This window comes from Pollicipes pollicipes, unplaced genomic scaffold (assembly GCF_011947565.3).
Source record: "Pollicipes pollicipes isolate AB1234 unplaced genomic scaffold, Ppol_2.1 Scaffold_7262;HRSCAF=8765_pilon_pilon_pilon, whole genome shotgun sequence".
Taxonomy (NCBI): Eukaryota; Metazoa; Arthropoda; class Thecostraca; order Pollicipedomorpha; family Pollicipedidae; genus Pollicipes; species Pollicipes pollicipes.
Window position 1 is genome coordinate 1,355,185 of NW_023597055.1, and position 26,796 is coordinate 1,381,980.

General features: G+C 63.2%; 2 protein-coding genes across 2 annotated transcripts in view; both read left to right on the forward strand.

The window, feature by feature from the left end:
* On the forward strand, nucleotides 1-25,927 carry LOC119114027 (serine/threonine-protein kinase LMTK1). Its single transcript, XM_037238258.1, has 16 exons — nucleotides 1-25; nucleotides 639-712; nucleotides 3,188-3,298; nucleotides 3,875-3,976; nucleotides 4,869-5,005; nucleotides 5,506-5,590; nucleotides 17,251-17,346; nucleotides 21,110-21,288; nucleotides 22,040-22,153; nucleotides 22,640-22,787; nucleotides 22,896-23,027; nucleotides 23,538-23,708; nucleotides 23,922-24,082; nucleotides 24,719-24,821; nucleotides 25,488-25,586; nucleotides 25,910-25,927. Exons 1-16 carry the CDS (start codon nucleotides 1-3, stop codon nucleotides 25,925-25,927), a joined length of 1,755 nt encoding a protein of 584 aa, XP_037094153.1.
* The window catches only part of LOC119114030 (putative surface protein SACOL0050), a 10,903-nt gene continuing 9,549 nt past the window's right edge, over nucleotides 25,443-26,796 (forward strand). Inside the window, exon 1 of the mRNA XM_037238261.1 lies at nucleotides 25,443-25,586. The gene's annotated coding sequence lies outside the window, so the exon portion shown is untranslated. The remainder of the gene's footprint in view (nucleotides 25,587-26,796) is intronic.

Genomic DNA, 26,796 nt, shown 5'->3' on the forward strand with positions numbered 1-26,796 from the left:
ATGAGGCTGAAGCGCTTCCCAAGTTGTGAGCGTAATTAAGCTGACATCCGAGCTGTGGGCCCAGCTTGATCAGCGAGTGACTTGCGCTGGATGGCTCGTCCCTTTTTCGTGCTTTATCTAGCGCGCAGGAAATTTGAAGCTTTCGCTAATCCTCTTTCGTTCGCAGTTCTTGTTAATCCGCTTTCGTCCGTAGTTTTTCAAAGTGTGTTTTCCATCTTCATATTCTTACCGTGGCCTGGTCGGGTCTGACGAGTCTGGTCTTTCCGATCCGGTTTGACTTGGCTGACCTGACATGGCCTGGTCTGTCATATCCTGGCCTGACCTGACCTGGTCTGGCCTGGCCTGGCCCGGCCCGGCCCGGCCTGGCCCGACCTGACCTGGCCTGGTCCGGCCTGGCGTGTTCTGGTCTGGTCTGGTCTGGCCTGGCCTGGCCTGGCCTGGCCTGTCTCGGTCTGGTCTGATCTGCCCTGGTCTGGCCTGTCCTGTCCTGTCCTGCTGTCCTGTCCTGTCCTGTCCTGCTCTCATGTCATGTCATGTCATGTCATGTCATGTCATGTCATGTCCTGTCCTGTTCTGTCTTGGCCTGTGTGTATCTGCTCAGGGCCAGCCTGTGATCGCGCGTGCTGTTTTTTTTGCAGATAACCCGCATCTGAACTTCCCGCGGCGGCAGCTCAAGTATCAGCAGGAGCTGGGCACTGGCTGGTTCGGCCAGGTGAGTGGGGTCCGGCCTGTGCCTGCCCGCCGGTGCGTCTCCCCGCCGGCCTGTCTCTGCCTCGCCTCCGCCCTGCTCGCCCTGCCCGATAGGCCCTCTAGGCCGCCTGCCCAGCCCGCCCTCCGTCCCTCCCCGTCTTTTCCTCCCCGCCCTCCGTCCGTCCCTCCCGGCCGGCCTGTCTCTGCCCTGCCTCCGCCCTGCCTCCGCCCTGCCCGATAGGCCCTCTTGGCCGCCTGCCCGGCCCACCCTCCGTCTCTCCCTCCGCCCGGCTCTGTCCAGCTGTAAATGGGCATGGCGTTTGACGATTGTGCCGTCGCCAGTTGTCTTTGGGTTTGTTGTTTTTCTGTCTGTTGTCCGTCTCCGCGCCGCGCCGTTTTATTGTCTCTATCTGTCGTCCGTCTCCGTGCCGCGCCGTTTTCTGGTCCCTCTGTCTGTTGGCTGTCTCCGCGCCGCGCCGTTTTCTTGTCCCTCTGTCTGTTGGCTGTCTCCGCGCCGCGCCGTTTTATTGTCTCTATCTGTTGTCCGTCTCCGTGCTGTGCTGTTGTGTGGCCTCTCTATCTGTTGTCCGTCTCCGTGCTGTGCTGTTGTGTGGCCTCTCTATCTGTTGTCCGTCTCCGTGCTGTGCTGTTTTGTGGCCTCTCTATCTGTTGTCCGTCTCCGTGCTGTGCTGTTTTGTGGCCTCTCTATCTGTTGTCCGCCTCCGTGCCGCACTGTCTCGTTCTCCCGTTCTGCGTTGTCTGTACGTCGCCCGCCCGTTTGTCTGTCATCTGTCTGTTGGTCATCGTCTGTTTGTCCGTCTCTCGGCTGTCTGTCCGTCGGAGTGCAGTCCAGAATCCGCCTTGATGAGGGCTCGGAGCTCACACGGAATACCCCGTCGCTTTCCGTATGATGAGATAAAGGATTCAGCAAGCCAGATTCATAACCGTGTTGAGTCTACTTCGGTAAATCCTTCAGTCAGTCTAGCTGAGGCAAATAGAAGATAAAACACAATTCGGAATTCCCAAGCCGGCTTATGAGCGGGGTCATGACCGTTTCCCTCCACGTGGGTGGGCCGCTGCGTTGCCGTTGCGTTTTGGCTCCCCTTTGCATAGTGTGCGGCAAATTCCGCCGCGCCCGTGACTGCTTCGTCTGGAGCTGGCTGGTCACGGCCTGAAGTGACCAGCAGCGGGCCGTAATGCTCAGATAATGACCGCTTTGTTTACGTCCGTGCCAAGTGGCCCGATCCGTCCTCATTAGGCGCGTGCCGGGCAGGCGGCGCGGCGGCCGCCGCCCGGTCGGCAGCCGTCACTGCAGCTGCTGCGCGCGGTCACCGGCTGGCCGGCGCGCGTCTGGTCCGACCCTAGAGCTGATCAATCTGAGCCGCGTGCCGGCCTGTCTTCAGTCCCCCCCCCCCCCCGGCTCGGCCTGTGCCGGCCTGTCTTCAGTCCCGTCCCCCCGGCCGCCGACCCGTCCCGTGCTCGCCTGTCTTCAGTCTTCATTGCTGTCCCCTCGGCCGCCGGCCCGCCCCGTGCCGGCCTGCGTTCAGTGCCGTCCCCTCGGCCGCCAGCCCGGTCCGCACCGGTCTGTCCTCAGTCCCGTCCCCCCGGCCACCGGCTCGGCCCGTGCTGGCATGTCTTCAGCCCTGTCTCCTCGGCCCGGCCCGGCCCGTGCCGACCCGTCTTCAGTCCCGTCCCCCTGCCACCGGCTCGGCCCGTGCCGGCCTGTCCTCAGCCCCGTCCCCTCGGCCGCCGGCCCGGCCCGCTCACCGCTGCCATCTGGCGGCAGCGCTTCCGTCCCCGGCTCAGATGCAAGAGGTGTCAGACACGTGACCTTCGAAGAACGCGCTGCAGGCGCCGGCCGTACATTTTTAAATTCCATCTGGATGTCTGTGTATGTGCTCTCCAATAGGAGGCCCTGTGCAGATTGGAATTATTGTCAGGCTGTGGGAACGGGACTTGACCTGACTGAATTGGTGTGTCACCTCACCATGCATTGAGGAGTGGCTCGCGACCTTACCTTATCTGATTTGTGTCACCAGACATTCGTTGGAAGGCTCGTGACCTAACCTTAGCTGACCTGACCCGTCTGGATGCTTCCCGTGACCAGGCGCTGGTGGAGAGGCTCGTGACCTGACCTGACCTGACCCGACCCGCCGTCATACTTTCTCTGACCAGGCGCCGGTGGGGAAGCCCGTGACCTGACCTGACCTGCTGTGTCACCTGGCGCTGGTGGAGAGGCTCGTGACCTAACCTGACCTGACCCGACCCGCCGTCTTGCTTCCTCTGACCGGGCGCTGGTGGGGAGGCTCTTGACGTGACCTGACCTGCCCGCCGTGTCATCAGGCGCTGATCGGGAGACCTGTGATCTGACCTGACCTGACCTGCTGTGTCACCAGGCGCCGGTGGGGAAAGCTGATGATCTGACCTGACCCGCCGTGTCGCCAGGCGTTGGTGGGAGGCCCGTGACTTGACCTGACCTGACCCGCTGTGTCCCCAGGCGCTGGTGGGGGAGGCCCGCGACCTGACGGCCGAGCCGCGCACCGCCGTGGTGGTGAAGGCGCTGCGGGCGGGCGCCACGCTGCCCGAGCAGATGTACTTCCTGCACGAGGTCAGTTGGCCCTGCCCCGCACGAACACGACCACACGCACTCCGGGCCCGGAGAGGGCGGTGACAGGCGCCCGGCGGGACGCCGCTCGACCGCGGGCTGTCCCACTGATGAGCTCGGGGCTTTATGAGCGGCGCAGCACGTTTTGGGGTGGGTTGGTGGGTGGATATGTCTGTCATTGTGACGCGGTGAATGTTTGCCGGCTCTTGTGCTCAGGAGCCGTGGTGATCATCGATTTTGTGTTTTCGCCGAGTCGTAGTCGACGATTTGTCATTGCTTAATGCGCCCGCTGGAATGAATTGCTCGAAATATTGCACGACGTGGCTCTGCTGTCGCGTTGCAACCTTGCATGTTGTGCCTTGTTTAGCAGACTGGAAAGACAGATTATTTGCGTCTAGGGAGCGCCTGAAGTGCTTCGACCGCTTCCGTAGTTGATCAGCGGGTCGCTGGGATACTGTGCCGGCGGCTAGGTAGTGCCGGTCGTATCGGTCAGGTCTGTCGGGTCGGCCGGGTCTGTCGGGTCTGTCGGGTCTGTCGGCGGGGCACCGGGCCGTCTTAGCCGGCCGTTCTCGTCGCCAGATGTCGTACCTGCGCGACGCCAACCACCCGCACGTGCTGCGGCTGCTGGGCCGCTGCGTGGAGGCCGACCCCTACCTGCTCATCCTGGAGCGCTGCGGCATGGTAAGGCGCCGCCGGGCCCGGCCGCGGCAGAGACGGCGATCCTGCTGGCCCGCTGGCCGCTCGCTGCTGGCCACACTCCGCTCGGTGCTCGCTGCTGGCCTCTGGCTGCTGGCCGCTGGCTGCTGGCTGCCGGACCGGACCGCGGCTGGCTGCTGGCACCGTTGGCTGCCGGCCTGGCTGCCTGGCTGGTGTCAGGGCGGCGGGCAGCGGGGGTCTGGTGTAGCGCTGGCCAATGATGCGTCCCGTCCCAGCTGATGTGTGGTGGCTCCCAGGGAAGACTGGCCGGTGTAAACTGGGCTTCAGCCGCTTACAACCATCAGACTGTAACCGCGGTCGCTGTGCACATTTTCTGGTGGTGCCCAGTGGTACGCCGATATGCCTGTTGGCTTTGCGCGCTGGAACTGCACGCGGTAGTGTGCCACCACCCGTCATCTGGCTCAGGCGTATCAGCTGTGCCTTGCCGACACACACCCCAGCTTCCAGCTGAGTGCTCCATGCTCGCCGCTCGTTGTTTAGAGCCCGGCTGTGTCGCGTGCGGTGCTGATTAACGCTGGGAGCCCAATTGGGGTGCGGAAACTTAGGAAGAGGTCTGCCGGCCAAGTGTTGTGTCCGCGCTGCTCATTGGTGAAGTAACGCCGTGTAGTCAGCTGGCGTGGGCGGACTGGGCTTGCCGCTTTCGTTATGGGCGCCACGTGACCTTTGATGCCGACGCGCCCGTAAGTCTCAAGTCATCATCATCATCACTGGCCTGTAGGCTGGCAGAACCACGTGATGAGCGACTGTCCAGCTGTCGCCCCTGCCCGTACGTCACGCCACATGTATTCCGGCTATTGCCGAGCGGGGTCGTAACATACTGAGGAGCCGCAGACAACTGACCTTTTGACGGCCCCAGGGCGACGCCAAGGAGTTCCTGCAGTCGCGGTCTTCGGAACAGCGGCAGCTCCTGCTGGACACCATGTCGCTGAACAAGATGGCCATGGACGCGGCTTCGGGACTTCAGCACCTGCATGACATTCATTACACGCACAGGTGGGGTGCCGCGGTTGGTGGACGGCGCCGTTGTCATGTCACGGTTTCGTCACAGTGAAGTACTCGAAGCGAATTGCCGCTACAGTTCGTGGCGCCTTACTCGTTGGCAACCCAGCGCCACACCTTATTTCTTTCCTGAGACAAGAAGACAGATCTGACCTTACTCATTGGTAACCTGGCGCTCGTGGTGCGCTTTGGACCTTACTGTTTGGCAACCTGGCACGACGCCTTATTCACGAGACAAGACAAGATATTCCTGAGACAAGAAGACAGATCCGACCTTACCCTTTGGTAACCTGGCGCTCGTGGTGCGCTTTGGACCTTACTGTTTGGCAACCCGGCGCGACATCTTATTGCTTTCCTGAGACGAGACAAATCCGGGTCGGAGCTGACGTGGCCGGTGTTGCAGTGTTGCACTGACCGGCGTTGCAGTGAACGGTCTGCACCGACCTGTCCAGTGTTGCAGTGACCCGTCTGACCTGACTTGACCGGCGTTCCAGTGACTTGGCTGCGCGCAACTGCCGCATCATGGAGAACTGCACGCTCAAGATTGGCGACTACGGCTGCAGCATCGACAAGTACAAGGTAGGAGCGTCTGCTCGCTGGAGAACGGCGTCCGCGTCCAGCTCGGGCCTGTCCGGCGCCCTGTCCTGGCTCCGAGGGTCATTAGGGGGGCCGGGCTGACACCCTGTCCTGGTACTTAGGGGTCAGCGGCGGGGAGTACCGACACCCTGTCCTGGTACCGAGTGGTCAGCGGTGGCGACCGTCACCCTAGCGGTGGTGCTGACAGCCATGCGCTGGCGGGATGACCTGCGGGTTGCGCAGGTTTGTGCTTTTCTGTTGTAGCTCCTGTTTTCAACAGCAGTGCGGTAGTTTGTCGTTAGTTTGTTATGGGGGGGGGTCGTTAGTTTGTTATGGGGGGGGGGGGGGTAATATAGCATCGTGCGCACTGTGCTGGCAATTGCTCGAACTTTCCAGGCCAGTACCCCGACCAGACCATTTTACTGCATGCGTTCATTATCCCTTGTGTTGGTATATGCTGCCTGTGATATTTAATCATTAAGATATCATTGTATTCCGCCTTGCCTGTACGTAGCGTCGCGGATGGAGGGCAGTGCTGCATCACCACACACGAGCGCCTATGGAGCCCCGTCCCTCCCGGCTCGTCGGTCATGGTCATTACCGACTCCCTCGTGGACCAACACGGCCACCGGCGCTTAGTCGGCCGTCGATGGCCAATTACCCCCCCTCCCCGCTCCTCCTCCTGTGTACACACACACACACACACACACACACACACACTGGGGGAGGGGGCGTTCTTCCGTCGCTCCGCGGCCAGACCACAGCCGGCGGGCGTCCGTCGAAGCCGCGGCGGCGGCGGCGGCGGCGTTGTCATGGCGACGAGCCGCTAATGACGCCGGCCGGGCGATTTATTGTGATCATCGGCTGGGCCGGCTAAGCGACGGGCGCCTGCCGGCTCGGGAGGCGGTGACGTGGACGGACGGCCGAGTCTGGCGCGGCGTCTGATGGCGCGCCGGACCGACGGCGCCGTGACGCCGCCATCGACGGGGGCGCCGACTCGATTTGGCCTCGGTCTGACTCGGTGTGGACTCGGTCTGACTCGGTGTGGACTCGGTCTCACTCGGTATGGACTCGGTCTCACTCGGCGTGGACTCGGTCTCACTCGGCGTGGACTCGGTCTCACTCGGTGTGGACTCGGTCTCACTCGGTGTGGACTCGGTCTGACTCGGTGTGACGCGATGGATGGAGAGATGCGCCGAGTCTGACGCGAGGTTGAGGTTGTGGTGATAATTTAGCCAGACCGTTGAAGGTTGACATCTCGGTCCTTTGTTGGCGTTCTGTCGTGCACGGGGCCGTGTCCTCCAAGTCTGCTTGATATGGGACGGTTACGCGAGTCCTTGTTCCAATATGCCAGACCTGGAAGTCCTCGGCGCGTCTCAGGTGTCGTATGCAGGTCTTCCGTACGTTGGAATCCATCGGGTGGGCCGCGCGCCCATTCCACTCGTCCTGCACCTGCCAATTGACGTAAAAAGGTAAAATATTGACGTAAAAAGGTACGGTGTGCGCGGCGTGTGGCACGCAGTATGCTGCAGCTCGGATTGGTTCAGTTTCCAGCCGATGCGGGGTGTCCGCCCCCTTCCTCCTCCCCCGGAGCGGGTAGTGTTCACCCTGCACAGCGTGCGAAGTGCAACGCACCTTGGCCTACGCAGGTGGGGGTCAGCTTTCGGCCCGTGCGGTATCAATATGCGGTAGCAACGCTGTTCAGTTTTCAGTTGCTGTAAATGGCGCCGCATGCTCCACTCCGCGTTTCAGCGGGCCCTCCGCTCATTGGCCACCCTGCGCTCATCTGGTCCGGGCTGCCTGCGGGGCCGCCGCGGGCGCTGCCACGGTCCGACCGAGCCCAGCTCAGGCCCGCGGCGGTGAGAGGGGGGGGGGGGGGCGAGGGAGGGGGCCGTCAGCCTCTGGAGGCGCCGCTAATCCCCAGCACGCCGATGCCGCCGGCCGCCGAGCCGCCTAATGCCGCCGATGGGCCGCCATCACGCTGGCGAAGCCCGGCAACTCGCGGTCGGGGACGAACACGGCTGAGGCCGTCTTACGCGGTCCGAGACCGTCTAACACGGCTCGAGGCCGTCTTACGCGGTCCGAGGCCGTCTAACGCGGCCCGAGGCCGTCTTACGCGGTCCGAGACCGTCTTACGCGGTCCGAGACCGTCTAACACGGCTGAGGCCGTCTTACGCGGTCCGAGACCGTCTAACACGGCTCGAGGCCGTCTTACGCGGTCCGAGACCGTCTAACACGGCTCGAGGCCGTCTTACGCGGTCCGAGACCGTCTTACGCGGTCCGAGACCGTCTAACACGGCTCGAGGCCGTCTTACGCGGTCCGAGACCGTCTAACACGGCTCGAGGCCTTCTTACACGGCCCGAGACCGTCTAACGCGGCCTGAGACCGTCTAACACGGCCCGAGGCCGTCTTACGCGGTCGAGACCGTCTTATGTGTCTAACACGGCCCGAGGCCGTCTTACGCGGCTACAGGTCGTCTAACACGGCCCAAGACCGTCCAACGCGGCCCGAGACCGTCTAACGCGGCTCCAGATCGTCTAACGCGACCCAAGTCCGTCTTGCGCGGCCCGAAACCGTCTAACACGGCTCGAGGCCGTCTAACGCGGCCTGAGGCTGTCGTATGCGGCCATAGACCTTCTTACGCGACACAGCCCGTCCGCCGCGGCCCGGACTGTCTGGCAGCGCTCCTCAGACCGTCCCACTGGCCAAAGCCCTGCTGACGCGGCCAGGGCTCTGGTGAGGCAATGGGAGCCGAGCAAGCGTGACCTTAGATCGTTTGACTCAGCCTAGGGCAGCTGAAGCAGCAAGTTTTCGGCCGGCGGGGCCTGGGTGCCGCTAAATCTACGGCCCAGCTAGCGCGGTCTGGGCTCAGCTAGCGCAGTCTGAACCTAACCAGCGCGTGAACCCAGCTAGCGCGGTCTGAGCCCAGCTAGCGCGATGTGAGCCTAGCTAGCGCAGTCTGAGCCCAGCAGGCGCGGTCTGAGCTCAGCTAGGGTGGTCTGAGCCCAGCAAGCGCGGTCTGAGCCCAGCAAGCGCGGTGTGATCCAAGCTAGCGCAGTCTGAGCCCAGCTGGCGGCGACCGATGCTCGTCCGAGACGCCGGGGCGCCGTCCGTCTCGGCGGGGCCGGCCGGCGCCCGGCGCTCATCTCCAGACGGCGCGGCGCCGGCAGACGCCGAGGCCGGCCCGGGGACGTCCCGCCCGGCGCCCGGGGCGGTGCGTGACGTCACGGCTGGCGGCCGCTGACGTCACGATCGCAAACTCCGACGTCACCGCCGCCAGTGGAGTAAGATAACGACTCCTCCCGGGCGACGGCGTGTTAGTTGGGAAATTTGTAAACGGTTTCGCTGCTCGGGATTTTATCGTGGTGCCCGTGAGGTCGAGGCCGCTAAATCCAACGCGGGCTGACCGCTTGAGCGTTGTTCAAAGGGTCGCAACGGCCGTCTCACTGACGTCACTGATCCACGGCTCGTGTGTTGTCGTCTCATGGTAGCCCTGGGTTCGGCGGTGGACGGCCCGCCAGGACGCCGCCTGACGCCCGGCGGTTTGGTTTCACGTGGAAGAGGGGGAGGGAGGCGGGGCTGGGGCGGGTTTGACATGACCTCTCCGTGGGCGGACGCTCCACCTGCCTGTTGGCCGCCGATCGATGTACCTGCGGTCGTCACGTCTCTGACTCACCGCTTCCGTCGCCATGGCGACGTCGGACGCGGCGCCGTCCTGCCGGATTCTGGGACGCGTCCGGCCTATGGAAGATCGTGTAATTAATATTTGTGCTCCGATAATTATCAACGGAAGCTCTCATTTCCGTTGGTAGTCTCGGAAATTATCTTCTCCTCTAGTTTCTTCTCGCATGTGCCAAGCATACACGCACTGTAACCAGCAGTTATAGTTACGCGTGACGAAAAAATGACGCCAGGGCTTGTGTTGGTATGGGTGGCATAATTTGTCGTGTTGGCAGTGCCGAACTCCGGTCCAGATTTTGTCTAACGTTCCTTAATAATCTCAACGATCATCCAGATTATCTATCAGCCGAACGCTGCCCCCGCGCGAGAAGGGGCACACCGAGTTGAGCCCGGTCTTTGGGAGCATGACCCTGCCGCACCGTCGACCGCCCTCCCTGTCTCTCCCGCCACCGTCCGCAGCTCCCCTCCGAAGGCGGCACCAGCGGCGACAGTTTAACGGCTGCCGCCACCGCAGCCTACCATCACACCACTGGTGCTGAGTGCGCACGGGGGGAGGGGCGGGGAGGGGGGACAGCAGCGCTGCCTCATCCGCGCGGATTGGCTAGTCGGTCGACTTCAAAGCGCCCAGTCACCTCTCGTTCGATATGCCAGCGCTGAGGTGTCCCCGGCCGTCGGCTGCGAGCTTCCGCGCTCCGGCCGGCTGGTACGGGGAAGCAGCGGCGCCGGCCGGGAGTGGCCGGTCCGAAGAGGGGACTTCTGCGAACGGCAGGCTACAAACGACTGGCTCTGTGACGGATTGGGAGTATCTGGAATCGGGGTATAATATGTCGCGGAACGGGGAGCGTCGCCGCCGTTTTGGCTGACGCGCTCGTAAAAGGAGCCGCTCGCGGGAATCACCCCGAGGAAAATTCTGCGGCATACACGCCTCGAGCACACGCCAGTTTAGCTTCGGTTTAGCCAGAGTTTGCGGTGCGCGGCCGGCCGCGGGCCACCGACAACGCGTGCTGTCTGCTGCTCAGCCCGGCTCGACTGACACCTGACCCTGACCCCGTTCCCGGCCGGGGTCGGGTCGATACCGATGTTCGCACGCCGTGCACTATTGATCGGCCGCCGTCGCGACCTGCCAGCCAGCTGTGCACGGGCCCGGCCGAGGCTGCGGCTCGCCGGCGGCGCCCGGCCGGCCTCCGGTCCACGGCGAGCGGGCACGGCCGGCCTCCGGTCCCTGGCGAGCGGGCCCGGCCGGCCTCCGGTCCCTGGCGAGCGGGCACGGCCGGCCTCCGGTCCCTGGCGAGCGGGCCCGGCCGGCCTCCGGTCCCCGCGAGCGGGCACGGCCGTTCTTAGGCGGGCTCAGGGCTTCGGGTCAGCGGGCTGCCGCCGGTGCTGGAGTCTCCGGGACCTAGGCGCAACAGGAGGCGAAGAGTCCGCCCCGACTTTGGAAGCAGCCGCGGGTGGATATCAGCTGTCGCGTGTGGTAAATTCCAGGCTGTCTTCTGTATATTTACTCTGAGGGTAATGTTGCCAGTTACGTGAGCTTGCGAGACATGGCATCAGCATAGATGCTAACATAACGCGGATATCTGACGGCTAACAAACAGTGCAGCCTTATAACAGCACGGTATGAAGTCACGTGTTCTAATTCGCCCCGACGGGCGTAATGAGCCTGCCGGCTGGCCAGGCGGTCCTGGGCTGACGCCGGGCTTGAATGCTTGGTCCGTGTTTGTCCAGTTTGTGGCCGGGTAAACACGTCGCTGATGTTCGGCAGCCGCGGTCAGGGCCTGTATGCCTGCTGTTTTGTGGCTCGCTGGCCGCTGTCTCGGCCGGCTTTGGCAGCTGCAGCGGGGGGATGGGGGAGCTGCCGCCTCCCGGAGCTGGCACACTCCCCGCTAGACCAGTCAGACCAGGCCAGACCAGACCAGACCAGACCAGACCAGACCCTGTTCAGACTGATTCGGGTGCTGCTCTGTACTCCACGCGGCCGATAATGGCGGGGCTTGCCACCAAATCACACCGTCGTATCGCGGCGTTTCTGGCCATTTGTGCGGCTGCCGGAGGTGTCTGCCAAAGAGAAGTCGGCTGCGCTGCGATTGTAACACCCCGCGCGCGACATTGGTTCGGTCATAACGCCGCCTGCAAGCCCTCCATTGAAGAGGTGGTGTGGTGCCGTTTGATTGACTACGTCCGGGTGATTTGATTGACTCTGTCTGGATGATTCTGAGGCTCAGTGCGGGGCGACGCAGCCGGACTGCTGCCAGACTACCAGACTGCCAGACTGCCGCCAGACTACCGCAAGACTGTCAGACTGCCAGACTGCCGCAAGACTGCCAGACTACCGCAAGACTGTCAGACTGCCGCTAGACTGCCAGACTACCAGACCGCCACCAGACTGCCAGACTTCCAGACTGCCAAACTGCCTCTAGACGGCGAGCGACGGTCGCTCCGCCGTGCCCGGCCGGCGGCCATGCCGTCCTGGCGCGGCGATCGGTGCAGTCGTCGGCGGTCCGTTTCGACGTCGCTCAGGCTACGGCGGCGTCCAGCCGCCGCGGCCGCCGCTCCTGCGGCGCGTCTGCCGGCCGGCGGCGCCACCGGCCGCCTCACTGCCGGAGCGCTCGGTCGGTAGCGGCGGCGGGGGGCGTGTCACGGGGACGGCAGCGGCGGCGGGGGGCGTGTCACGGGGACGGCCGCCCGCTCGGCTGACCGGCTCGATGAGTTGAGTCACCGGCGGCAGCTGTCCGGCGCGCCCGGCGGCACGCGTTTGTATGCCACACGCAACAGATGTGTCGGCGGTCGGCCGGGTTTGGGCCAGATTCAGCGCGTGATTTTAGTGTGTGAATAGCTCTGCTTTTACTTTTAAGACAGTAGTAGTGGCCTTATTCCTCGGAGAAAAACTAGGAGAATGGATATTTTTAATGCTCCTCGCTAATGCACTGAACGACTTGCGTAATGTTTTTGCTATTGTTTACGTGTTGCTCGGTGTTTTACGAGTCGGCAATTTACTTAAACCAACAGGCCATATGCTGTGATAACCTTATGGCCTACTGTGAGTTTTGATGGTACAAGAATGACTTCTTTGTTTAATATGAAATGGTCCATGCATGAGTGCTTAATGTGAAATTCATAGTGAAATCCATAGCTGTTACCGCGGGAAGTTTGATATTTACGAGGTCCGGAGTTTTCGACTTGCCGCAGCGACAGTCGGAATTCAGCGGTGTGTGAAAGAATTATCGTAGCGCGCAGACGCCGAGTGTCACGTGGCCTCCTCACTCGTGCACGTGCGTGACGAAAGTGCTCGTGTACGCTCTTGAGCACACGCTGTGAATTCGTTCACGCCGTTTCTTACGCGTGTCAACACACCCCGGAGTTTTGAAAGCACTGGCCGCGCAGGCCCCGGTCGAACATCATTCACTAGAAATAGATGGCCGACGGGGATGGGATTTCCCCTCGACTGCACGCTGTGACGCAGGGAGTCACGTGGCACAACGCTGGCTCCCATAATTCTCCGCTTCCAATCTTTGCTGGCATCGTTGCGGATTATTTAGAGCGGTGCCTCGTTCACCGGGCGGATGGCGGCATTCCAGCCCGTGACCGAGGGTCGGTCTCGGCTCTCGTTACCATGGAGACGGAGCAGCCACTGCCGGGAATGATGTATCGTTTTCGGGTGTGATTTACGAAATCACCGGGGAGTAACCCTCGTCGCTCTTGGACTGGTGACCACGGTAACTGCCGGGGAACATGGTTCAAAGCCTTCTCCGAATGCCCTGCTCATATTGGCTTCTATGATCAGTTCTGTGCGCCACAGCAGCACCCTACCAAAGCGCGTGAGTCTTTCGTGGATGAAACCCATGTGAAGATGGCCATCGATTGGTCTCAAATTCCAGGCGGAATTCCTGAGCTATAGCTGCAGGGCACACTATTACTATCCATGCCTCAAATTCCAGTTGGAATTCCCAAGCTAGAGTTGCAAAAAAAAACTTCCGTCAGTTCTAATCTGATTGTAATTAAAATAACTGTTGGTCTTTTGGTGGCCAACTTCGACAGTTGGACCAGTTCGTGGCACCTGACAGTTTACAGACTAGATCAGGGAGACTGGGGTTCCGTCGCGCGTACCCGACCCGCACGCGATTCACTGGAATTGCCGCGGGCGCCAGCGTCAGCCCGGTCAGCACTGGCCTGGAGCTGTGGGGGGGGGGGGGGAGGCGCCAGCGTTAGCTGCTCAGCGCCCCCCTCCCCGGCCGGCGCTGGCGTGGGGTTGTCGGGGATGTTGTAGCTGGAAGCTGCCCAGCTCCCCCGGCCAGCGCCGGCCTGGGTGTGGTAGCTGGAAGCTGCCCAGCTCCCCGGGCCAGTGCTGGTCTGGGTGTGGTAACTGGAAGCTGCCCAGCTCCCCCGGCCAGCGCTGGTCTGGGTGTGGTAGCTGGAAACTGCCCAGCTCCCCGGCCAGCGCTGGCCTGGGTGTGGTAGCTGGAAACTGCCCAGCTCCCCCGGCCGGCGCCGGCCTGGAGCTGCCGTAGATGTAGCTGGAAACGGAGCTCAGTTCAACAAGGAGGTGTTTTACGCGAGGTGGACGCGCGGTGTTGGACGTGGCTCGAACGCACGCGGCGGACCAGGTGTGACTCGACACCCGGACAGTCCGGGGTCGTCCCCAGGCGGCCGGCGAGCCCTGCCCAATCTCCGGCAGCACAGCTCCGCCAGTAGCCCTGTGGATGCTCGTGCTGGATGGGACTGGGATGTCGATGTCGATGTCGATGTCGATGTCGATGTCGGCAGCTGCGACTGCTGCTCGGCGGCGCCGCTGGAGCAACCGCCCTCCTCCCCCCCCCCCCCCCAGCGCCAGTCGCAGCCTGCCGCAGTTTGCACTTCCCTCCACCCCACCAGCTCCCGAACACCGCGCCGTAATAGATTGTCCGACAGAACTTGGCTGGCGGGTCCAGATTACTTGCGAAACCGATGCTGAAGGCGGCGTAAAAAACGCCTCGGGCGCGGCAGAATTTAATGGGAGTGCACCTCGGGTAATGCCGGTGGCGATAAGGAGAACGAATAGCGCACGTGTCACGCACACCGCAGAACCCGTCCGGCTTGGCCAGCGTCCAGGGCTGGCGTCAAGGCGCGGCGCTGTCGCTCTGGGCAAATTGACCATGGCACGTGACGGGCCCGTAAAGCCCAATAACTAACCAACTAACGGAGTCGGCTACTGGCGCTAGGCCGAGGCGCCACTTCGGCGAGCCAGCAGTCGGCGTGTCCGTCAGCAGGCTGGCTCGTCATCAGCTGTCTGGTCCGTTAGTGTCCAGTCCGTCACTCTCTGGTCCGCCAGTGTGCGGTCCGTCAGTGTCTGGTCCATCAGTGTACGGTCCGTCAGTGTCCGGTCCGTCAGTGGCCGGTCCGTCAATGTACGGTCCGTCAGTGTCCGGTCCGTCAGTGGCCGGTTCTTAAATGTCCGGTCCGTCGGTGTGCTGTCCGTCAGCGTCCGGTCCGTCAGTGTGATCCGCCAGTGTCCAGTCCGTTAGTGTCCGGTTCGTCAGTGTCCGGTCCGTCAGTGTCCGGTCCGTCAGTGTCTGGTCCGCCAGTGTACGGTCCGACGTCCGGTCCTTCAGTGTCCGGTCCGTCAGTGTCCGGTTCTTTCATGTCCGGTCCGTCTGTGTGCTGTCCGTCAGTGTCTGGTCCGTCAGTGTCCGGTCCGTCAGTGTGCTGTCCGTCAGTGTCCGGTCCGTCGGTGTGCTGTCCGTCAGTGTGCTGTCCGTCAGTGTCCGGTCCGTCGGTGTGCTGTCCGTCAGTGTCCGGTCCTTCAATGTCCGGTCCGTCAGTGTCCGGTCCTTCAATGTCCGGTCCGTCAGTGTCCGGTCCGTCAGTGTCCGGTCCGTCAGTGTCTGGTCCGCCAATGTCCAGTCCATCAGTGTCCGGTCCTTCGATGTCCGGTCCGTCAGTGTCCGGTTCGTCAGTGTTTGGTCCGCCAGTGTCCAGTCCGTTGGTGTCCGGTCCTTCAATGTCCGGTCTGTCAGTGTCCGGTTCTTCAATGTCCGGTCCGTCAGTGTCCGGTCCGTCAGTGTACGGTCCGTCAGTGTCTGGTCCGCCAGTGTCCGGTCCGTCGGTGTCCGGGCCGTCAGTGTCTGGTCCGTCAGTATCTGGTCCGCCAGTGTCCAGTCCGTCAGTCTCCGGTCTGTCAGTGTCCGGGCCGTCAGTGTCTGGTCCGCCAGTGTCCGGTCCGTCAGTGTCTGGTCCGTCAGTGTCCGGTCCGTCAGTGTCCCGAGAGGAGCTGCAGTATGCAGAGTGAGGGCCGTGGCGTGCGGCTCTGGGCCAACCCATCAACGGACGATAATTACCTGCCGGCCGGGAGAACGATCAGCGGACGGCTCCATCACCCCCTCTCCCCCCCCCCTCGTCCGTCCCCTTCTTCGTTTATTGACCACGATCGAGTCACGGACCCATCCCCTCCCTCTGTCCCCCACTCCCTCCGTTCTCCTTCCTCGTCTACTGACCGCGGTCTGGCCACTGGCCACCAGCCTGCGGCTGGGTCTCGCAGCGCATTGGCGATGCTTCACGGCTAAGCATTTGTCAACCTCAAGCTAGTAGCTGATAAATGATAACGAACATATTGGTATTTCTGAGCGTGTCATCGTATTACACTCCCTGTTGCAATCTCCACGAGACCCCGTGAACTGGGGCGCGCCGGCTGCAGTCGACGCGCCGGGCCGAGTCCGGAGCCTAGGGCGAGCCCGGAGTCTAGGGCGAGCCCGGAGCTGCCGCCGACGCTCGCCTGCAGCCGCCGGCCGAGCTGCAGCAGCGGCGGTGGCATCGACGCCGGCTGTTTGCGGCGCTCGGGGCGTGGACGCGTCGGCCGGCCCGCGCTTGCGGCGCTCCGCGGCCCGGCGCCCACGCCTGCCGCCGCCGCCGCAACGCTGGCTGTTGGGCGGGCGGGAGTGGTCATCAGGCGCCGGCTCGGAAGGTGGTCGTCAGCGCGGCGCTCGCGTGCGCGCCGAGTAGCCCCGGCGTGCGAGTCACGAGTTGTGTTTTCCGGCTGTTATTGATTTAGCCGCGGCCTGCGGACGTGATGTTGAACTGATCGATCTCGAGGCCCCGGCTGAAGTAGCAGCCGGCAGTCCGGCTGATGGCAAACACCTCATAACGTGTCACAGCCTCGCCACCTCGCCCTTGACATTTCCCGCGCGTCGTCACGACGCCACGGAAGACCGGCTTCGATGGGCGAGGCTTAGGCGTCTTTAGCTTTCGAGACCAATGTGCGCTCTGTAAGGCCTTCCTTCGCCTCGGAGATTGCAGACATCGCAAGCACTGTCATAGACTCGTCTGCAGCGCCGTATTAGGATCTTGGGAGTGCAACGCACCGCTGGTACGTCTCGTGGGACCTGCCTGTCGCGGGGGCTCGGACTCTGCGGCAGACGGCCGCCGCCTGCCGTCCCCTCCCCCGCTGATCACCAGAGCGGCCCACGTCTGCGGGTCGCCGCCCGGGCGGCTTGTATCCCTGGGTCATCGCCGGCGCCGCCCATCTGCCCGCATCATCGACGGGCTGAGCGGGCCACCGACGCGTCGTCCGGCCGGTTTTACGACGGCGGGACGCGGCCGCGGCCTGTAGCCGGCGGCTGTAAAGCGGAGCCGTGCCTCCGCCGCCGCCGCCGCCGCCGCCGCCGCCGCCGCCGCCGCCGCCGCCGCCGCCGCCGCCGGTGCGACGCTGTGGCGTGGGCGTGTCCCCTCCCTCTCGTCCTGCCGTCTCCCCGCGGCCTGACGAGACTGCAACGCGGGAAAACAGTGGTGAGCGCAAAACGCGCCGCCCGCCTCGGTGACCCCGTGACCCGTGGTCCGTGATCCATGATCCATGATCCGTGATCCGTGATCCGTGACCCGCGACCTGCATCCCTCCGGCAGCAGGCGCGGCCCGGTGGCATGCTGCCGGAGCCGGCGTCGGGCGCCGAGCTGACGTGTGAGATGGTGAGGGAGGTGACGCAGGATCTGACGCGTGTCGCTGTTCTGTTTGCAGGAGGACTACTACATCGCCGGCGAGGTGGCGCTGCCTGTGCGCTGGTGCGCGCCGGAGATCCTCGAGTGCACGCCCTCCACCATCGAGACCAAGGAGGTAACGGATCGCCAGCCCGGCGTTTGTGTCCGGCGCGGCGTCGGACTGAGACTCGCTCCGCGCTGAGACTCTCTCCGCGCTGAGACTTGCTTCGCGCTGAGACTTGCTTCGCGCTAAGACTCGCGCCACGCCGAGACTCGCTCCGCACTGAGACACCCTCCGCGCCAAGACTCGCTCCGCGCTGAGTCTCCCCGTGCTGAGACTCGCTGCGCGCTGAGACTCGCGCCGGACTGAGGCACGCTCCGCGCTAAGACTCGTTCCGCGCTGAGAGTCTCCCCCGCTGAGACTCGCCCGCGCTGACTGTCCCCGCGCTGAAGCACGCTCCGCACTACGACTCGCTCCGCGCTGACTCTCCCCGCGCTGAGACTCGCTCCGTGCTGACTCTCCCCGCGCTGAGACTCGCTCAGCGCTGAGGCACGCTCGGTCTGTGCTGAATGTTGAGCGCGGTTCGCGGGCCCTCAATCAGTCGACTGTTGAACAGTTAAACGGCATTCGGCGGGCGGCGCGACTCAAGTGCCGTGATTAGCAAAGCAATATCGCGCCGCCCGGAGAGGCTGGCGGTGAATGTCGCTGTTAGCCGCGCGGACTGGGCTCGCCGTAGCGAACTGGGGGTGGTTATGACATTCCAGCGAGCTTCGGCGTTAGAATGGAGAGTATGCGCGGAGCGAGCGTGGGCGCGCGGCGCCGTGCACCCTGTTTCAGCTGTTGGGGGTTCGTGTGCCACCGTTCGCCTCTTGCCGCGTGTAGGCTGCGCTGGCTCATGTGACTCAGTGAGGTTTTGGGCCCGCGACAGTGGCTTGTGTCCAAGGTTACGTTGCTAGGCTATTCAAGATGATTTGGGTTAGTTTCAACTGAGTGCCGAAGCTATCACAATGCGCTGTTATTTTTGTATTGATTAAGTCATTGGCGTGCGTCCAGGAGTACGTTGCTAGGCTATTCAAGATGATTTGGGTTAGTTTCAACTGAGTGCCGAAGCTATCACAATGCGCTGTTATCTGTATCGATTAAGTCCGAACCTTGTTTACTAGTTGGATTTTTGTGTTCAGAACGCACTCTAAGCAGTGCTCGTTGCATGGACTCCGATCCCAGCATCTGGCCGTGAAATTCCAGTTGAATGACGGGATTTCCAGCGAAGGCCTAGCGTGCCGCAGTGCTCGACACGGCCCTCCGTGCCCTCGGATCTCACCCGACGTTTTTACAAGCGAGGAAGAGACGCCTTGTGCCATATTGCCGTTTTGATGCCGGCGAGTCCTGTCGCGGGCTTCGTTTCGGCCGCTCCAATATCGCCCCGCCTTTCCCCACTCCGCAGTCCTTCCCAATAAAAACATCGGGCGGTATTGGTCGACTCCGTTTCGAATCGACGCCACTGGCCATATTGACGGGCGGCGGCGGCGGCGGCGGTGGTCCGGTCCGAGTCGCAAACAGCCGAGCGGCGCGTGCGAGCGGCGGCCATCGATTCCACACGGGCTGCGGCGCCGGGCCGGCGTCACGGACCCCCGCCGCGTGACGTCGCGGTGCCGCGGCGCCGGGCCGTCACGTCACGGTCGCGCGCGCGCGTCACAGCGCCGGGCGTCGTGACGTCCGGACGGCGGACGGGCGCCGTGCGGTGCCCGGATGGGACGCTGAGATGGCCAGAGGACCGGTGTCACCGGTGTCACCGGTGCAGATGTCACCGGCGCGGATGCTGTGTCTCGCTGTGTTGTGTGCCCTGCTGTGTCTCGCTGCGTTGTCGCTGTGTCTCGTTGCTGGACAGCTGGCGTCTTGTCCACGGGGCGTTTGAGATGAGCTGGCTGGGCTCTGGGATAGCTGTTCGGGCTGCTGTCCCGGTCAGTGGCGTTGGTTTTCACATCGCATTGCGACCGCGTATTTCTAAGGATGCCGTCAGGTTTCAGGTAGTCCTGAAAGGACTTGGGAATGTTTTGCGTATAGCTACGTGCATATCTGGGCTTAAAAAGGGTCTGACAGCTTCGAGCTTCGAACTCAGAACCCTGCGATTGGTAGACAGATGCTCCAACCGCTTAATTTCCAACCGTTGATCCTCCAGGGATAAGATAGTTGGGATCTTCGGACCAGGATCTCCTGAAATGTGACATCATGGGAGCGGCTAGCCTCAGGCTCTTTTAGGGCCCATTAGCACCTGACAATGTCTGGAGAAATTGGCCGGAAGATTCTGCGTAAATGACGTCAAAGTCCAAGCACAAAAGTAGGAAGGGTTATTAAATTAACTGGTATGTTACTGCGACCAGTCATGAGTACTCAAGATGATGTTCACTTCTGAGAGATAGCACATTAGCTCATGCCAACGAATGGGCGTCATATGCCCTGGGTAGTTGGCGCGCCCTTAAGCCCAACTCATCATCATCACCATCACCATCACCATCACCATCACCATCACCATCACCATCACCACCACAATGTCCGCGTGCGTAGTCTTGCAGTGCATACCTGCAGTCCATTCTCGACCGCCTGTTTAATGGCGCTACATGACCGCGCAGCAGCGGAGTGCGAAATCCCACATAATCAGTCGAGTTTGCGGAAACCACTATAAACCAGCCGCCGTCACGAAGGCCATCCGTCCAGCAGACGGGCCCGATCTGGCGCGGCGCGGCCGACAGACCCGACCAATTCATCACACGTCCCGATCGCGAGCGACGATAACCCATTATGAGCCGGAGCGGGGCGGCCGAGGCGATCAGGCCGCGGCGTAATGGTCGGTCCGCTCGGGCCAGCGCCGCCGACAGTCGCACGCCGCGCGCGCCGGCGGTGATCCGCTGCCGGCTGCGGATGGAGCGGGCCGGGCAGCGCCGGCGGCGGCGGCCGTGTGACAGCGCGCGGCGGCCGAGATCAGTGACGGCTCGTCGCGCCGCAACACCGCTCGGCGGACGCCGCCAGACGCTGTCTGCTGTGCTGGTGACGCGGTGGCCAGCGCGGCGGACTGCGCGGTGTTTGAGGGGGCGGCGTGGACGTTTGAGGGGACGGCGTGGACGTTTGAAGGGACGTTGCAGACGTTTGAGGGGACGGTGCGGACGCTTGAGGGGACGGTACGGACGTTTGGGGGACTGTGCGGACGTTTGAGGGGACAGTTAGGACGTTTGGGGGACGGCGTGGACGTTTGAGGGGACGGCGTGGACGTTTGAGGGGACGGCGTGGACGTTTGAGGGGACGATGCGGACGTTTGAAAGGACGTTGCAGACGTTTGAGGGGACGGTGCGGACGTTTGGGGGACGGTATGGACGTTTGGGGGACGGCGTGGACGTTTGAGGGGACGGCGTGGACGTTTGAGGGGACGGCGTGGACGTTTGAAGGGACGTTGCAGACGTTTGAGGGGACGGTGCGGACGTTTGAGGGGACAGTGCGGACGTTTGGGGGACGGTGCGGACGTTTGAGGGGACGGTGCGAACGTTTAAAGGGACGGTGCGGACGTCTGAAGGGACGGTGCGGACGTTTGAAGGGAAGGCGCGCGTTCTCTGCAATCTTTGTAATCTTTGGAGTTTAGGACGCGATCTCTACATGGGAGCAATTAACATCTAGTCTTTCTCCGAGGATTTGGACAACGCTGTGTTTCTTTTGCGACGAACTGCAGTGATGTGGTACAGCTCGGCCCTGGCTATGTTGTGCCCGCAGCGGCTCGCTCCGGACGCTCATCCGTGCCCTGGTGGCAAACTAACGTCACGCGCTCTTACGCTGGTCAAGCAGTCGTCGAAGATGTGATCCCAGAGCCAGCGGGCGTGTTGCTGCGCTGACATTTCCTTCCCCTCCGCAGATCACCAAGTCGTCGAACGTGTGGTCGCTGGGCGTGCTGATGTGGGAGCTGCTGACGTTCGCGGCCATGCCGTACGCGCCGCTCTCGGACGATGACGTCATCCAGCACGTGGTCATCGATCGCACCGTGCAGCTCTCGCGTCCGAAGCTGAGCACCGGCTCGCCGCACACAGACCGCATGTGAGCTGACGCTGGCGCTGGTGCTGGTGCTGGTGCTGGCGCTGGCGCTGGCGCTAGGGCTTGCGCCGGTGCTGGTGCCGGTGCTAGCCCCGGCGCTGGTACTGGTGCTGGTGCTGGTGCTGGTGCTTGCGCTGGCGCTGGTGGTCGCGCCTGTCAAGCGCGGCACTGATGAGAGCCGGCTTTTGCTTAGGTGGCGCGGGGTGTTTTGTTCGAATGTTAAACGTACGGTTCTGGGCGTTGATGTGTCATACCGGTGGCCGATTTCATCAGTGTGGGGATTAACCATGACATTGACAATGGCTGGCTAATGTTGCTGGTTGTAATGGAGATGCAAACGAGTGGATAAACCTTCAGCGTGACTTACTGTGCTGTTGTTGCTGTTTTTTTTCTGTTTCGCTCGTTCTTTTCGGCAGATATGTCTATAATGCATATAAATGTACGGCCAAACGCAGCGCGCATTGCGTCCTCCCCCCTCCCCCCTCCCCTGAGTGAGATCGTTGAATGCAAAGTGCTATCTTTTCATCGTTACCTTTTGGCTGGTGTGTTTCTTTAAGCCATATTCGAAACCTAACGCGATGCCTTCGACCGCGGTCCGTAATGACTGCCACGGCGCGGACTCGCCGCTCCGCCATCCTCACGCAATGTCTCAAGCTCTCCCGGGTGAATATTCGCACCAGCGCCGTGAATAGTGAACGGAGCAGAGCCGCCAGTGCGGACGGTGACGCGTCGCCCGCGTGTGCGCCGCCCGCAGGTACCAGGTGATGCAGCTGTGCTGGATGTCGGCCTCGCAGCGGCCGACTGTGCACAGGATCCACGCGCTGCTCGCACAGCTGACCGTGCCGCCCAAGGACGACTTTGAGGAGAGGTGCGGCGACGTCCACTCGAAGACCCGGGGGGGGGGGGGGAGGGGGGATGCCGGCATGGTCAGCGGCGTTGAGCTGCGAAGTAATGTTCTCAGAATGATTTCACGAGCTGCTTTTGACTCTCATTCATGCCGAGATTTTGATTTAGATTGTGTTGAGATAAGATTGTGTTGCGTGTGCGCCTCGTTAAAGCTTCACCTGAGCTTTGGCCCGTTTGACTTTGTTGAATGAGCTGTGCTCTCGCTGAGCCCGGCTGTGTTTGGCCCCTGCCTTCGACCTCTGACTCGTCTTACCTCTGCCCCGTCCGACCTCTGCCCGTCCGACCCCTAACCCGTCTGAATTCTTCCCCGTCCGACCTCTGCTCGTTCTGACCTGTACCCCGTCTGACCTCTGCCCCATTTGACGTCTGCCCGTCTGACTTCTGCCTCGTCTGACCTCTGCCCCGTCTGACCTCTGCCCCGTCTGACCGCTGCTGTTGACCGGCGCAGGTGGGAGGCGTTGCGGCCGCGCGGCAGGGCCGACGGCGGCTCGGGCTCGGACACGCCCGAGCCGGGGCCCTCGCAGCCGGGCAGCCTGGACTCGGAGCTCCACGACGCCCTGCGCAGCCTTGACCGCATGCTGGCCGACGAGGAGACGGCGCCGGAGCCGGGCGCCGAGGGACGCGCGGCCGGCGCCGCCGACGCCGCCGACGACGCCGGCGCGCGCGACGCCGCCGACGCCGACGCCGACGGCGACGCGTCGGAGCTGTCGCCGCGCGTGCGCGAGCAGTCGCGGAGCGTGCAGGACTTCCTGACGCTGACGGCGCCCATGGACAGTCTCGAGTACTCGAGCGAGCGCGCCGACAGTGACGAGCCGGCGGACGGGGACGAGGCGCCAGTGAGTACCGCGTGCCCGCGAGCGGTGGTGGCGGCAGGCGGCGGCGGGCCCGGCGCACCCGGCACACCGCACGGCCCACGTGCACGCGGCGGGGCGCCGTCCGACCGACCCGTGCACGTCCTGTCGACTAGTGCATGCACGTCGGCTCCGGCGGGGCCGGCGGGCGCCGGGGAGGCGGACGTGAACGCTTCCGGGGACGGTGGTGGCCACGGCTTTGTCCCCGCGCACGCCTCGCATGCAGTGCCCCAGCTGTGCGTGGTGGAAGCGACGCCGCCGCGGCCGCCGGCGGCTGACGAGACAGTGCAGCTTTCGCCGGTGGAGGAGCCCCCAGCTAGTGAGTCTCGTGCTTTCAGATTTGTGCTGAATGAAAAGAGCAGTGTGGCCAGTGCGCTGGAGAGTAGTGCGGCGTCCGACCGGGCAGACTCCACGGCGACGAGTGAGGCGTTTTTCACGGCGGACAGCGCGTCCGCCCGCGCGGAGGACAGTGACCGTGGTGAAGCGGGCCGGCAGCACCTGACGAGCACGCCCAGAGCTCACAGCCCCAACTTCAGCGAATACATCGACTCGTCGTACCAGAGCGCGGTTGACACGACACCGACGCGGCCCGAGGAGGAGGCCGCGATGGGCAGTCGGCAGTCGGCGCCGGCCTACGCGGCCGTGGCCACCACCGAGGCGGACGCCGTGAGCGTGGACAGCGAGCCCGGCTGCGACGCGGCGCTGCTCGACTCGGAGCCGGACGACGGCGGCTGGGACGCGGCGCTGCAGGACGGCGGCCGGGACCCGGACGAGCCGGCCGGCGACGCGAGCGACGCGAGCCCCGGCGCCGCCGAGCCGGCCAGGGCACCGGAGGGGACGGCCGGCTCGCCGGCGCCGCTCAGCCCGGCGCCGGGCGAGGGCGGCTCGCCGGCGCGCAGCCCCTCGCTCAGCTCCACCTTCGGCCACAGCACGTGCGACGAGCTAGCCGAGCTGCCCGACGAAGACGAGGTGCGCTCGCTCGGCTCGCGCGCCGAGCTGGCGCCCTCCAAGCTGTGGGAGTCGGCCGACGACGCCGGCTCGCCGGCGCGCGCGCGCCGCCTCTCCGCCGATGTGATTACCGTCATTGAGGCGCCGGGCCGGGCGCAGGCGGCCGCGCCGCCCGCCGAGGGCGCGGAACCGGCGGAGGAGATGACGTCGCCTGCGGAGGATCCAGCGCTCTCGGAGCAAGCCACGATGGTGACCGGGGAGAAGGCGTTATCCGTTGAAGCAACGGAATCTCTTGAGGGCAGTGTCGCTCCTGTAGATCTCTTGGCCCTCGCCGACGACGTGCTGACGTCGGCGAAGAGCACAGCGCTCGCCGATGTCTCGGAGATGCTGGATAAATCCCAAGTGCGCCCAGTGGATGCCCCAGGGTTTGTGCATGAGGCCCCAGCGGCCGTGATCGAGGCGCCAGCGGCTCTGGAGTTGTTCCCGGTCCTCGCGGAGGCGATCTTGGCGCCGGTGTTGATGCCGACGGCGCCACACGGCCCCGATGACAGCTTGGCTGACGCGGTGGAGCCCGAGATGACAGACTCCTCGCATCAGGAGGGATCCCTGGCGGCGGCGGTGGACGATGGCTCGAGCTGCGCCGTCGGGCGGGGCGGGCTCGACTCCGCTGCAGACGCCGCCACCTCCGGCGATGCCTGCGACGGTGGCGACGGCTGCAACACGCCCAGGTCCAGCCGGCCGGTCGTCGTCGACAACGTCGGCACCGCGTCGTTCCGCGCCGACCCTGAGAGTGGCGCCGGCGCCGGCTGCGCCACCGCCGTCGTCGACGACGTCGGCACCGCGTCGTTGCACGCCGACCCTGAGAGTGGCACCGGCGCCGGCTGCGCCACCGCCGCCGTCGACGCGGCGGCGCCGCTGGACTCGGTCGGCGACGCGGAAAACGGCCTGACCAGCCTGGACGGCAGCGGCGGCTTCGAGCTGTCGGGCGTTGACCTGCCGCTGGTGGCCGCCGATCCCAGCCGCAAGTACATGCTGGCGTCGGAGGCGGCGGCGGCCGGCGGCGCCCCGACCGCTGACCCGCCGCTGGACGACGGCCAGTTCTGGCAGAGCCTGCAGCGCGCCGCCGAGCAGACGGCGCTGCTGGTGGAGGAGGCGCGCCGCCAGTCGCCGCGCCGCCGGGACTATCGCGCCATGTTCCTGGACGAGGCGGCGCCGGAGGAGGCTGACGAGGAGGAGGCGGGGGCGGCGCCGCGGGACCGGCGGGGCAGCGGCGGGTTCGAGCAGCTCGGACTGGGCGGCGAGGGCAGCGGGTGCTTCGAGCTGGCGCTGGCCGACGCCGGCGCGCTGGAGGAGCGCTGCTCGGCGCTGGACGCGGTGCGCGAGGAGCTGCGCCGGGCGCTGCCGGTGCCGGAGCTGGAGCTGGAGCTGGCGCCGGAGCCGGAGCAGGCGGCGCCCGCGTCGGCTGTGTTCTGCCCGCCGGCCGTGCCCGGCCTGGAGACGATCAGCGAGGGCGAGGAGGAGGACGACGACTGCGAGCAGCGACCTCCCGACCAAATACCGGACAGCTGGCGCGATGAGGACGACGACTTCGTCGAGGTCAGTCTGGGTTCTGTGAACAGAAGCAGCGCGGTCGTGAGCAGGGTCCTGCAGACCAGACCTGTCAACGGGCGGTCCGGACCGTCTCAGCTATAGCTCTTGTTGGTGATCGGGGTGTGACCTTGTATTCTCTCTGTCCTATCTTCAACATGCCTTCAGTGTCTGTCATCCTGGGGGGCCTGTTTTGGCGCTGGTGCTCTTTTTCCATGACCTTTTCTTGCACTTCTCTCGGTGAAAGCAGGCTTTGATTCCTTCTTTGCTATTTTGCTCGGACAAAATGATACAAAACAGCGCTGTTAGCGTGAGCTGACCGCATGCCCAAGCGCGACAACTTCTACTAGTATATTCTTACAGTGGATTTGCTTGGTCTTGCGTCCAGTAGACAGAGCACTAATCCAGAAGTGTTGACGCCTGGACCAGGTTTTGTTCGATATTGATGCATTGATATTCGTATTTTATCGGGTTATGCAAAGCGGTTCTGATCATGTAGTCTAGTATGCTGATTGTCGAAAGCGAGAGTTGGTTGCTGAAAATCCTAAGGCTGTGGTATTGAAGCCACCCACTGGCTGCTATAGCTCCACCTCAGAGCTCTCGGGGGGCCGGTGCTTGAATTAACGTGCGCAAACGTTTGTTGTACGGGTTTTCTAGTAAGGATATGTCAGACGCGTCTGCCGTCTTCATCCGCATCGGTTTGGCCCATCACGGGACAGTGTTAGGCGTCTTCATCCGTATCGGTTTGGTCCATCACGGGGCAGTGTTAGGCGTCTCCATCCGCATCGGTTTGGCCCATCACGGAACAGTGTCGAACTGCCCGGACAGGTAGCTTTCGCTTTGGAAATAGTTTCGTATTCACCGCGCAGTATTGCCACTAATCTACTGCATGTGTAGTTTATCAAGTGTCTCTCCAGGGCGATAAAATCGATAAGAAATTGTGGCAAAATTACGTAAGCTGTTCAGTGCATTAGCGGGAACATTAGTCACATAGATAAGACAGTAGTATTAGCCTTATTCCTCGGAAAAAAACAGGAGAATAGAGATATTGTTAGGATAATATTTCGACAGCATGCCTTTCTCGAAACAATAGCAGAAGTGACTAATTATTTGTCTATGTTACTTATTAATGTATGAATATAATGATATAATTATATCATTATTATGAAATTTGATCTTATAATAATTAATATATGACTAAATGTTCACTTCCACCTTT

Coding starts and splice junctions, on each gene's coding strand:
- LOC119114027 (XM_037238258.1), top strand. CDS start 1: ATGAGGCTGAAGCGCTTCCCAAGTT. Junction 3,977..4,868: donor TCCTGGAGCGCTGCGGCATG/GTAAGGCGCCGC, acceptor TGACGGCCCCAG/GGCGACGCCAAGGAGTTCCT. Junction 22,788..22,895: donor TGCTGGCCGACGAGGAGACG/GCGCCGGAGCCG, acceptor GACGCGTCGGAG/CTGTCGCCGCGCGTGCGCGA.